Here is a 12807-nt window from a genome sequence, read left to right as displayed (position 1 = left end):
TGCCCTGGAAGGTAAACTGATACACAGGAATTCTGTGAAATTTGCCTATAAACTACTTCTTTTTGAACACGGAGCCAGGCGTGGCAGCGACTCGCCATGCCCTCTGCCTCCCGACGAGGTGTGCGGGATGCTCGAACACCGCTGCCCCAGCAGCAGCTCCTCAGGCCCAGGGCTGCAGGATTGGCAGTTCTCTTGCCAAACCAAACAGAGATGGCGAGGCTCTGAAAACTCATCTCAAGCAAGAAGCAGCATGAAGCCACCTGTAAGATCAGGAAAGGCCAAATCCTGGTAATGTGTCCCTCAGCAGGGCACTAGGAGGGCTCCTTGTTTTCTCATTTGATCCAGAACGCGCATTTAATGCTCCCACTGCAAAATCTCTACCCTGGCTGGAAGCCGTGGCTTGTCACTGTGATCAGAATATATACTTATAAAACTAGCAACAGAAAGAATAATGTTTAAATATAAATGTAGACGTGATTCTGTGATTTAAATATATAAACAGACAAATGTAAATATACATAAGTATGTTCTCCAAACGTTTCATAGACATGAAGGGAATAAAACAGCTCATGACACTTTCTTCTATGACACCCACTTGCTTCTTTCTCTGTATTTCTACCAGAACTGGATTTTTTTAAGTAGGAATTTTCCATGTGGCCTGTGGGAAACAGCCCTCTGAAGAGCTCTAGGGCTCTTTTAACATGAATCATTGCAGAACTGCAGCTGACATGGCAAGCACTCAACATGTACTTGGTTCCTCTGAAGCCTGGGACAGGTTTAGTCTATTCGGTTTTGGCAGTGGGCTCTAAATAAATTGCCTATTGCTGCCTGCAGAAACCTGACTTTTGGAACACCTCCTCTCATCAGTTAGAAGCTGGACTCTTCATAATGGTTTCCAGCCCCATGGTAACTCGCTGAGATTTACCAAGCAGATAGCAGGTTAAGGGAAGTGTAAAAATACATCCAGTGACTTGTCTTTCACTCATCAGGGCTGGGTGTCCTAGCTGATCCTATCTTTCCACACCATCTTTAATCACGCTATAAGAAAATCCATTTTATTTTCTTGCCTCGGGAAAACTTTACTCCCTGATGATGTGCATTATCATTATAGTTCTGGTTTGACAGAGAAGTCAATTCCAGATTTATAAAGTTATTTATGCTAACAGGGAAACTGGCAATATTGAGGTGTTTCAAAGTATGTAGCATATCCAGTTTCAAGTATTTTCCAAGTTCCATTTTTAAGTATTTGAGTTTGTCATGATCTTTCATGTATTTTCCTCACAATAATCTATTTATAATATTATAAATATAATATAATATTATAAAAATGAGGAACATTGAGAGATGAAAAGATATGTTCCAATATCACAAAAGAAGCCTGTAGCTGAACAGGAGTCCAAATCTCTCAAGTTCAGCTCAAATAATTTTGTTTCTGCTATAGAGAACTAGACCCCGGGATAAAAGTGAGTTGTCCTGCTGCATGTTATGCTCATAATTCCTTTCAAAGGTGAAGCCTTAAACCACCTCATTTCTCATTTCTCTCAATACAGAAATTGGGGCACTGTGTGCATTTCTCTTCACCAAGTCACATTCCTTCTACTCTGCAAAAATAGCAATTTTGAGAAAGTTAACAGTATTGCTCTCTGCTCTTACCCGCCCTCTTTTAAAACAGTTAACAGCTGTGTGTGCATGTGCTGGGACCTGCCTTTTCAGCACGTAAACATTCTTGTCTTTGAATCTCTTGGCACATACAGAGAATATTTGGCAAGGCAAGCTTTGTGAGGATTTGAAAAAAAAAAAACACATAAAAATGATTAATTAGGGGATATGAAAGCAAGAAAGCTAAGAATTGTATCTTGGGCAGACAATCAACACAGTCATTTCAGTACCAGCCGCAGATCAGTTCTCGTTATCGCTGGTTCTTCCCACAAGGAAGTTTAAAGAAAAAATAGAAAAAAGTTTTGTGTTTGAATTAATGTTTCAAGATTCAAATGTTTCATGCCTATGATCTTTAACAGGAGAGAAGAACATACAAAGATACGATCTTAAAAGCATACACGACACAACTGTAGGGTGGGGCAGCCAAAGTTCTGATAATCAAGAGAAAAAATGAGGATTGAAAATGTGCATACAGAAAAGTCAAGAAGGTTAAAATGTTCACGGAGTTCATTAATGGTAATTGTGTTAGCAGTTCAAGAACTTCACTGGAAGCAAATTTAGCAGCATGTAAGAGAGAAATATATGCCAGTGTTACGCAAGGGCAATAAAAATGGTTTACAACAAAACTCATTAAAATGTCCTGACAAATATTTACCATTCTATAAGGCAGTAGTGGCGAGGGAAGCAGAGCAGATAAAGGCAAAGCAGAACCAGGTCTCAGCAAGGAGCTTGGGTGTGGACTGTTTCCACGGGTCTGCTGGATGGCTTGACTTTAATACGGGTGTCTCCCTCACCCTCAGACAAATTGCAGATAAAGGAAATTCCCTTTGTTGTCCATTCATTATTTTGCCTTAGGGCAAAGTTCAGTTTACTATAATTTAAGCTTATTGTAGTGAGAGAAAAAAAGACCTGTGGAGAATGATAAAAGCACCTTCTTTCCCGAGCTAAGGCTTTGCCACACTAAAGGCTTTTCCAAGCTTTTAAGTACCTGTTATCATCTTAAGAGAGTCCCAGCCAAACCAAACACATGCAGCCATGAAGGTAAGAGATGCAAAGTCAAAGCCAAAAAACTTTTCTGGAAACTCAGACCACAGCTCTACCAGAAATGCAGCACGAGAGACTGTTGTGCTACAGTCTAGAAGCTTGTCACACATTTGGAGGTATGAACAAGGTGAAATAGTCACTCCACTGGACAGTGTCTCCCAAGCTTTCCCTCTCCTGACACTATCAGATGTACTTTGAAATTGCCAGGAAGAATTGGAAGTTGTTCTTCAGGAATTTTTCCCTGTATGGTGAAGCAAACCTAACCTGCTTGCGGCACTTTATCAGTGCTCTTATAGTATCATTCATACACGATGATTGCTGCTTTTACTCAAAGGGTTTCTGAGAGAATGTGGAGTCCTCTCAGACCCCAGTTTTCATGAATTAGATCATAAAACATTGTGCAACACCACAAACATGCATTTTATTTCACTAAACCCCAAAATGCACTGCTTCAAGGACCTTAGAAGGGAGTCTGGGGAGTAACAAAGAAGTACCCGGAGGGAAGGACGTTCCTCTCTGCGTGCTGCAGGGCACAAGGCAGAACACACCGCTGTTTGCTTCCTTTAAGCTTCTCTCATTTCTGCTCAGAGAAGAAAAGCCCATGGACTTACGCTCTTTATGCTCTAACTATGGACTTCAGCATTTAACAATAAAGTAACTCTTCTATAGCTTTCTTTTTGCCTGCGTGCAGACACCACCTTTCTGATAGTATGCATTCACCTACACACAGGACCTGGAGCCTGCTGGGCAGGTTTTTCCTCCCCAGGGCCAAAGAGAACATTCAGATCCACAGAAGGGACGAGCAGTGCGTCTTGGCAGGCGGAACGGGCCCTCCGTAGCTCTTAGTTACAGCTGCAGGTTTTACGGCGCAAGCTGGAGAGCTGTGTGAGCACGGCAGTCCCTACAGAAAGCAAAGAACTGGCTGGCATGCCCCGAGGCTGCACAACCCCAGGCAGGGAATACAGGGTGCATGTGTTGGGTAGAGGAAGAGAGAGACTCTGCACGTTTTCTCTTCCTGGTACAGCCTCACAATCGGATACAGGAGAGTCTAAGCTACCCCAAGGCGATGTGACTCCTTCTCACTTGGGGATATGGATTATGTCCATAGGACACGGCTCTGCAAACCAACAGTGTGGGAGTCCCCCAGGAGACCACTCTTTGCCAATAAAGTACATTTGACTAAAATGGCTAAATTCTAGTTAACTGGCAAATTAATCCTATCAATTACAACTGAAAAGTGATATATAAATGTGAGCAAAAAGGACATAATCAGTCTACATAAACGACGAGTTATGAAGCACCAAAAGCTGTAAGGGAGGCCACCGAGGGGTTGGTTATGTTACGGCACAATGAACAGAGTACATGAGTGGCAACAGGAACCCAGTGCCTAACTGCAGGAAAAAGGAATAAATACTTCTCCATCCCATAGCTATCTCTTTCCAGTATTTAGAATGAATAAGGGCATCAAATACATTCATTAGCAATCCAGTGGATGTTAAACAATTTCTGCTATTCACAACATTTCTCGTTTAAAAAGCAACTTCCTTCTAGAAAATCTAAAAGGGTAGCTAAGCATTTTTAATAGCTTTCAGGACAATGATAGACTCAGCTCTTCATCTCTATATAAACATGTTCTAGTACATCACTAAGTAAGGAAAGAAGATACATACTGACTGATATTTAAATAATTATTAGCTCTATGAAACAAATTTGTGGTTCAAAGAATCTGGACGTGTATCTGTACCATAAGTACTCTGAGAATTTACTCTGATTTCACGGACAGACATAATTTAGGCGTTTCCAAGCGCTGGAAGTGGAGAAGGAATGAACTTGTAAGAAACTGAAAATTAATTGTCTAGGTACAGTACATCCATTGCTGGTTGGTTAGAAGTGTGCAGGGAAGGCTGCAGCGCGCTGGCTGTGCACAGAACCTCCGGGAAGGATCAATGGGGCTGTTGATACAGGTTCCTTGGCCAGCTTCCAGTCTGTGTATTTATTCTTAAACACTCCCTGTATTTGCCCTGCAGTTTGACATTTCTCTTTGGACAAAGTGGGTAAAGCACTACTGTGTGGTGAGTGCATTTTTATGGGTATATAAAGAATAGACATGCCCTTGTGTCGAGTATGCGTTTCATTTGGCTTATCTTTAATTCCTTATTTTGGCATTAAATGGATTTCTCATGCAAACAACACAGCCTGCATCCTGCGCTCCAAATGTTTGGTTCAGTGGAAGCACTTGTAGATGGCGAATTTCTGCCCTGGCCTGGTTGTTGCAAGTGCTGGTAGGCCAGCTTGCTCCGTCCTTCTTTACAGCTGTATCTCCTGGGGAGTCCCAGGGCTGTGCAGGGAATGGGGGGTGGCAAGGGAAAGAAAGAGAATGAAAGAAAAGATGGAAGCACCTGCTCGTCTGTTAGGGATGCTCGTGGAGGAGCTTGCAGTAATGAAAGCAGCACTGCTTTTGAAAATTCATCTGGATAACAGAGGAAAATTCATCTGGATAACAGAGGACTTGAACATTTGAGAGAGAAAATCTTCATTAATCTCAGAGCCCAGAACACTATGTGATTATGCTTCTTTTGTTTACTTCCCTCTCTCAGTAGCAACGCAGGGACCGACTGTATAACCAGGCCCTTGTTTCTGTTGTTGCTGACTCCCCAGGTACTACTCAGGGAAGTTCAATGCTCATCTGTGCTGCAAACACAGCTACAGTTCCTTGAAGAGGATTCCTGTCTCTGTACAAAACCGGACTCCTCCACGCAAGGCACATTCTCTGCCAGATCCTCTCTTGTACTGTTGTTCCAAAAGGAACCGAGAGCAAACAAACAAATTACAATTTTAGAACAGAGCAGCATAGTTCAGGTGGCAAGGACCTTCAAGGATCATCTAGTCCAGCTGCCTGAGCCCCTCAGGGCTGACCAAAAGTTAAAGCACTGTTGTGACGACATTGTCCCAACCCCTCAGGGACGCTGACAGGAGTGGGGCCTCAACTGCCTCCCCAGGCAGCCTCGTCCAGTTCAACCACCCTCACGGTGAAGAAATCTCTCCTTCTGAAAGAAGGACTTTTCCCAAGGGAAATGAAGAAAAAGAAAGGCAGGAACCTGTTTTGCTTAGATCGACACAATTGTTGGTCATTTGGGCTCCTTTCAAGCTCTGTTATCAGTCTACGAAGCATTTATTTAATCGCTTTGTATTATAACACTTTCCTGAGATCATATGAAGCGAGTCGTGGTGTGACTTCGCTGTGGATGCAGCACAGGCTGCAGCAGGGCTGTGCCCTTCCAGCCCTTTTGTTTCCATACAGGTAAACTTGGACGAGATTTATGAACGTTCCCCTCAGCAGGGCAACACCTCCTCTGAATCCCACCTTGTTCTTCAAGAGGCAAGGGGAGGGGATCGGCTCCTGTGTGTGAAGGTATTTCGGAACCACTCACTTCCCAGCAACTGACCAATGAGAGGAATTGCTGTGTTGGCAGAGGGTTTGAGGCCGATAAATTCCACGGGTCTCAGATAACACATTCTGGAGACAACTCCCATTGTTGGAGGCATAAAAGACGTGGGGTGGGGGAAAGGAGCACACATTCCTGCTTCAGGATCTCAAACTGCAGCTTGCCTTAGGCCCTTGGCATTTCTCTCTATGGCGAGTTACAGCTTCAGGCAAACCACCTCTTCCGTGGCAGGGGGACCCGGTGGCTGCTCCGTCCGTTTTGGTGGAGGCTCCTTCAGGGCTCCAAGCATCCACGGGGGATCTGGTGGCAGGGGTGTGTCAGTGTCTTCTGCTAGATTTGTCTCTTCTGGTCTAGGAAGCGGCCCGGGTGGTGGATATGGAAGTGGTTTTAGCAGCAGCTTTGGTGGCGGTTTTGGTGGTGGTTACGGGGGTGGTCTGGGTAGCGGTGATGGCCTCCTCTCAGGAAATGAAAAGACAACGATGCAAAACCTGAACGACCGCCTCGCATCTTACCTGGAGAAGGTTCGGGCACTGGAAGAAGCAAACTCTGATCTTGAAACTAAAATCCGAGACTGGTACCAAAAACAAGGACCAAGCCCAGCTCGAGACTACAGCCCTTATCACAAGACTATTGAGGACCTTCGAGACAAGGTAGGTGTTAACATTGCCTAAAAAGCACCTTAGATTTGCACAAACACTTACGAAGGAAGCATAAAAAAAAGAGAAGAACCTCGCTAGGAAAATAGCCAGAAGGCACTGCAGGTTACAAAAAGGAGGAAGATGAAATGTATACGTAATGATTGGTTAGGGTGGATAAAGAAAATGCTTAGTAAGAAGTTACCTACCTTTTTTAATCTTAGCTAAGTGAATGTACAAAACAGACAGACTGAGATTTCTCGTTATTTCATTCTCTGATATTTACTTTAACAAAGCATATATATATATATCTGCTGGCCATATGCATATGTATGGCCAGTAAATGTATGTACAACCCTACAAATTCTGATATATATATAAAGCAAGCTGAACAATGACAGCAACCTGCGTATCTCAGCCAGGCACACACACACTGCTTTTACTGTAAAAATAAAAATCGGTTATGTACAATTTTGTGAATGTATAGGTAGTAGCTCACACTTACATCCCCCTAAATATATTTTTATTGCATCTCTCACCTAGTTAAGCTTGAAATAAGAATGCTGAAACATTTGGCTTATGGGAAATGGAAGCAGCAGACATAAAGTAATCAATCCCATACATAAATGCCGAAACTGCCCCAATAGCCCATGGGTAGCTGATAACAGGTTACTTGGCGATGATACACACCCCGGAAAACACAGGTGGAAGCTGACTAACCTATGCAAATAAATGAAAGAAAACTTGAGGTTTACTTTTCACAGTTCAGCTTGGAGTTCATGACCGCTCCCACACACTTTACTTTCTCCGTGCTTTAACCTATTCACAGTCTTTACTGATTTCAGAAGCTGAGCTCCAGAAAAGGCAGAACTGGGAAATAATTTTCTCATTTTAGGATTCTTTTTCCACCTGTCTTTTATTCCCCTTGGTTAGAGGAAGTAAGATGTTGTTCCCATTGTTTTTGTAGAAGACCTTTTGAGTTTTGAAAGTGGCAGGCAAAAAAAGACATGCCTTCCAGTTAAAAATTAACAGGGATTGCTTCTAAGTAAACAAAATTTCCTTTATGGCCTTTTATAATGCATTAGAAGAATCAATAAACACTGAACTGAGTATTGTAGGAAATGAAAATGTGCTCAAAGGCTCTCCAAAAGCAGTATGACCCTATATTGTTTATGATACACAAACACATCATTTATTTTGAAATCATCAGTCCTTTTAATTGTTAAGAAAATGCGTAAGGAGAACAAGTTCTGCCGAGAGGGCTCTGCAGACTTTGCTCCCTTTGCTCCTATCCAGGAAATGTTTTCTTGCCTCAGTCACCTACTGACTGGCTCACAAAGGTGAGCCAACATAGTTTTGTCTCACTGTGGGACTTGCAGCATAAAGCCACTTCATTGCCAGACAAAAGTAAGGGAAGCTATCCATAACTGACAATAATGGCAAAAGTACTGTGATAAATCTGTGCTGCGTATTTGCTATAGATCTTTGATCCTTTCCTACTGAGACCAAATAAAATACACTTGTATTTGGTGTAGCTACAGGTGAGATACAATCTTAACTATTTTATCTTCTGTGTAAGGAAAGAAAATAACAGCCTCAGCAATGAACTCTCACTGTTTCTAGATCCTTGCTGCCACTATTGACAACTCGAAGATCGTCTTGCAGATTGACAATGCCAGACTGGCTGCTGATGACTTCAAGACCAAGTGAGTAATTTCTGAAAGGAAAAGGGTCTCTTGAGGAGGCAAAAATCCTTATTGAGACAAAAGACTGTGAAAAAAACAAAGGAACGTGTATGAAATCTCTGTGTTAACATTAGTTTGATCCTGTCGTTGCAGTTCTACCTGCAGAAAACATAATCTATACCACAATAAAATTTATAACATGTAAAATACGTGGAGAGGAGTTTAACACTGGACAACATTTGTCACATCATAGTTCCTTTATCAGATACATTTATAACAAACAATGTGTTTCATAGTACCTTAATCAGCTAGCCTGAATAGCTTTGTTTTGCTTTTTCGAGGTTTGAAACAGAGCAAGCCCTTCGCATGAGCGTGGAGGCTGACATCAACGGCCTGCGCAGAGTCCTGGACGAGCTCACACTGGCTAGGACAGACTTGGAGCTGCAGATTGAGAGCTTAAAGGAGGAGCTCGCCTACCTAAAGAAGAACCATGAGGAGGTAAAGGCAAAAACAACCACCAAGACACATGTTTGGAAGTGCTATTAGAAAAACACTGTGTGGAGTCCCTCAGGTTCTCCACTAGAGCAGAAAAGACCTCTGTGTAGACTGGGAAACAAAAGATGCCCCCTGCCAGTAGTGAAGTGCAGTCAGTCAGACCTTAGCCCTTGAAGAAAGGACAGAAGGTTCATGTCTTCAGTTATGATTGTACTCTCTTTTGTCTTCCTCTGCTATGCAACCTAGGAAATGAGTGCCCTGGGAGGACAAGTGGCTGGCCAAGTCAGCGTCGAACTGGACTCTGCTCCAGGCATTGACCTGTCCAAGATCCTGGCTGATATGAGGGACCAGTATGAACTCATGGCCGAGAAGAACAGGAAGGATGCTGAGGCCTGGTTCCACAGTAAGGTAGAAAAAGCTCTGTGTTATATAAATACTAATAAAAAAAATCCACGAAAGAAACAAAATAATTATTAAAACTTACAGAAAACTGCTGTGAAAGCCTTATGACCTCCACCCAGAGGCCCCGCGGTTCTCACGCAGTGCTTTCCCTGTTTCAGACTGAGGAGCTGAACCGCGAAGTAGCTGTCAACACCGAACAATTGCAGAGCAGCAAGTCCGAAGTCACTGACCTGCGACGCACCCTCCAGGGGCTGGAAATAGAACTTCAGTCCCAGCTCAGCATGGTACGTTCAAATTTGCACTGCGTAAACCCAAACACGCTGACATATGCCCCTATTCCCCTTCCTGCAAGCAGTCCTGTGCTTGGCAGCAACCTTTTTGTGGTTTGCTCTCAGAAAGGCGCGCTGGAAAGCACCTTGGCAGACACCGAAGGGCGTTACAGTGCCCAGCTGGCGCACATCCAGGACCTGATTGGCAGCATCGAGGCCCAGCTGGCCGACCTCCGAGCTGATATGGAGCGCCAGAACAGCGAATACAAGATGCTCATGGATATCAAGACTCGTCTGGAGCAGGAGATCGCTACTTACCGACAGCTCCTGGAGGGCCAGGAGTCCCAGTAAGTAACTCTGCTCACTGCAGGAAACCTTTGCGCTTAGCCTCATGGAGTTTCACCATGCCATGGTGCTCGTGTGCCACACCATCACTGTAAGCACAACTTCAAACACTCCTGGGATTCTAATCTTTTTAACAAATGATTTTTTTCTGGGCCACAGTAAAGCTAGAAATGTTACATTTCCATACATTAAGTGGGTGCCTCTAAGAGCTTCTAAACCAAAAGGCAAACTGACAAGCAGTAGAAAAGATTAAATGGCACTAACAGTGAAAGCAGTAAGCAATTATTAGCTGCTTGACATTTAGGAAACTGCAATTAGCAATGGTTTATAGAATACCTGCATTAACAACAAATTCCCATAAACTGTTACCAGTGAAATAGCTCTCACCTCATGGGACTCAGTGCAGGAATAAATATTCTGAATAGAAGTGAGTGCAGACAAACTAGCTCTTTTCAGACAGCCACCTAAGTGGACATTCTCTGTTATCTCACATATGGCCTCAAGGAGGAAAATAGCTCATAGACTGGAACAAAAAAGTGAGGTAGGGGTTGAAAGGCTTTGAGTTCCTCTACAACTTCTTTCAATAATTGTCTTTTCTCATTGCCATAATTTTTAAAAACTACTACTTCCTACAGCAACTCCTTCTCTTGAGCTGAAAGGGAGAGCAAGGAGATTATCACCTTTTTTTTTTTTTTCTGACTATATACAAAATGTGCCTTGTAGAGAATTTGCTTTCATACATCCTTGTCTCGCACAGCATTTGATGCGTTACCTCTCCTTTCAACTATTATCTCTTTGTTCTACAGGATGTTTGGCTCCCTTTCTGGAACTGCCGGTAAGGATTCTTTCTCTTCCAGGAAATGTTTAGTAGTCAAAGAAGTTTTATTTTCTAATATGAAGAAATACATATATTATGGTCGTGGTGTCCGTTTTAGAGACAGGGCTGTTGCACTGATGTGTGTCACAGGAAAAATCTAGGCAGTCATGAGTGATGACTGAATAGAATTTAGGTTTTAGTCATCCAAAGATGGTAGACATCAGAAAAAAAATCTCAGACTTTGCTACCATAAAGGCTAAGAAAAGCACAAAATGTGTAATCATTCCCCCAGATGAAGGGATACAAGAACTTTCCGCTTCCCAGCTCAGGGGAACTGTACCAACATGCAAGCATGACTTGCTTTTTAAAGGTCAGCTGTATTGTAAAAGTGATGTATGATTCAAATCAATGCTATGAAGAATAAAACTTCTGAGAGAAGGGAATGACAGATGAGACATAAACTAAGCTCAGTGAATATTGCAGAGAGTGGTCTTATGTGTTCTGGTTAAGTAATTGCTGTTCTTTCTCTCCACATTATTGCAGACAAAAGAGACAAGTTGGCAGATGGAAAATAGTACTGGAAGTCCTCCAAATGTCATTTTCAAGATGAGAAAAAAGGAATTAAAATGCAGAGGAATCACTCTAAACTGCTGGAAATTAATATGTTAAAGCATGGAAAATTCTTGACCACACAAAGTTTAAGTAGATTGGTGGTGATTAGTTTGCAAACTGGGTTAGCTTTTTAATTACTAACATTTTTTTCATGTACTGAAGTGCTGTATCTACTCTAATAAAGATAATCTTCTTGCAGTCTCACCTCCTATTTGGTTATTGTAATATCATTACTCGAGTTTGGCTTTAATCAGACAGAAAAACCCTGGCCAGCCTCCCTGCCTCGGTGTCTCGGTGTTGGTGGGTGCAGGAGCTCCATCTCTGCTTCCTTCTGGCTCCTCTTGCTGGCAGGAGCTCGGAGTATGGAGGCAGCGGGGTCCCTGGTCCCTCGGAGTGGGAAATACAGGAGGGATTTATGTCACTGACTGCGCTGGCTGTGCGCTCCGATGAGCAGTAGCAGTGAGATGTTAAGTGATTCTGGAAGAAGCAAGAGCTGGGAGATGCTTTGTTGGGGTAAAATATAAAGCTGTCAGAACAGCTTGAAGATACCCCTGCAGAAACACAGGAGTGAGGAACAGATGTGAGATCTCCTCACTCAATTTCTAGTCTGATGCATTTATGTTCAAACACAAAAATAAAACCCTCAGTTCCTACACAGGTAACAAACCTTCGGGCCCATGTTTAACCGCCTTCATTCTCATGCTACTTTAAGGATATTGTCCTAGCTGAAATTCTTAACGTAATCACTTTTAGTTCAGGCCACCAGAAATCAGAAATATAATTCTCAACCATCACTCTGGAAGCTTACAGCCAGAGACATTTCAGGGTTTGTGCTGAAAAAAACCATCAGGGCTACAGCCTGAGTATCCCGTTCCCACTTCTCAGCTTTGTAAGAGTGTGCAGTGACCCGGGGAACTGCGGGTGAAACCGAAAGGGCAGAATCAGCAGACTGAAGGCGCCCCCCCAGAGCACCCCCCAGCAGGGATCATCTTGCAGGCTGTGCTTTAGGGAGGCATCGTCAGCCCCTTCGTCACTTCTCCCCTTGGACTTGGGAGGGAATAAATTATTTCGCTCTTGTTCATAACTAGTTTGCAGATTAATGGAGTGTTTGCATAGCAAGGAGCATCCCAAAGCCGTGGACCTCCTCTGTCAAGGCTGGGTAATCCTCTGCCATTGACGAAGTGCTGGAGCTTGGGTTTGGTTCAGCAGTGACTCAGGTGGCCTGTCAGCAGCAATTGTCGGGTACTGACACACAAATCCCAGCTGAGCCTCTGGAAAGCCAGCACAGTAACACTCTGCAGTGGCTTTGCTACGACAGGGAAAAACTGGGAGGAAAAAAACAGTGCTGAAAAGTACAAACCAGCAAAGACACACAGAGAGGAGGACAAGACGGGAATG

At 43.3% G+C, this 12807-nt stretch overlaps 1 protein-coding gene across 1 annotated transcript; it reads left to right on the top strand.

Annotated features, from left to right (window-relative positions):
* Positions 1-6328: 6328 nt before the first annotated feature.
* LOC118260874 (keratin, type I cytoskeletal 19) lies at positions 6329-11429 on the top strand. Its single transcript, XM_035571417.1, has 8 exons — positions 6329-6799; positions 8408-8490; positions 8811-8967; positions 9211-9372; positions 9525-9650; positions 9762-9982; positions 10787-10815; positions 11341-11429. The coding sequence occupies exons 1-8, from the start codon at positions 6338-6340 to the stop codon at positions 11370-11372; spliced, it is 1272 nt and encodes a 423-aa protein (XP_035427310.1). The 5' UTR covers positions 6329-6337; the 3' UTR covers positions 11373-11429.
* The last annotated feature ends 1378 nt before the right edge of the window (positions 11430-12807 follow it).

This window comes from Cygnus atratus, chromosome 25, assembly GCF_013377495.2.
Source record: "Cygnus atratus isolate AKBS03 ecotype Queensland, Australia chromosome 25, CAtr_DNAZoo_HiC_assembly, whole genome shotgun sequence".
NCBI classification, from domain to species: Eukaryota; Metazoa; Chordata; class Aves; order Anseriformes; family Anatidae; genus Cygnus; species Cygnus atratus.
This window is presented reverse-complemented; position numbering and strand designations above follow the sequence as displayed.

Excerpts from the sequence above, each read along its gene's own strand:
- LOC118260874 (XM_035571417.1), top strand. The coding sequence starts at position 6,338 with ATGGCGAGTTACAGCTTCAGGCAAACCACCTCTTCCGTGGCAGGGGGA. Across the intron at positions 9,373-9,524 it reads AGGCCTGGTTCCACAGTAAG|ACTGAGGAGCTGAACCGCGA; the intron begins GTAGAAAAAGCT and ends TCCCTGTTTCAG. Across the intron at positions 9,651-9,761 it reads TTCAGTCCCAGCTCAGCATG|AAAGGCGCGCTGGAAAGCAC; the intron begins GTACGTTCAAAT and ends GTTTGCTCTCAG.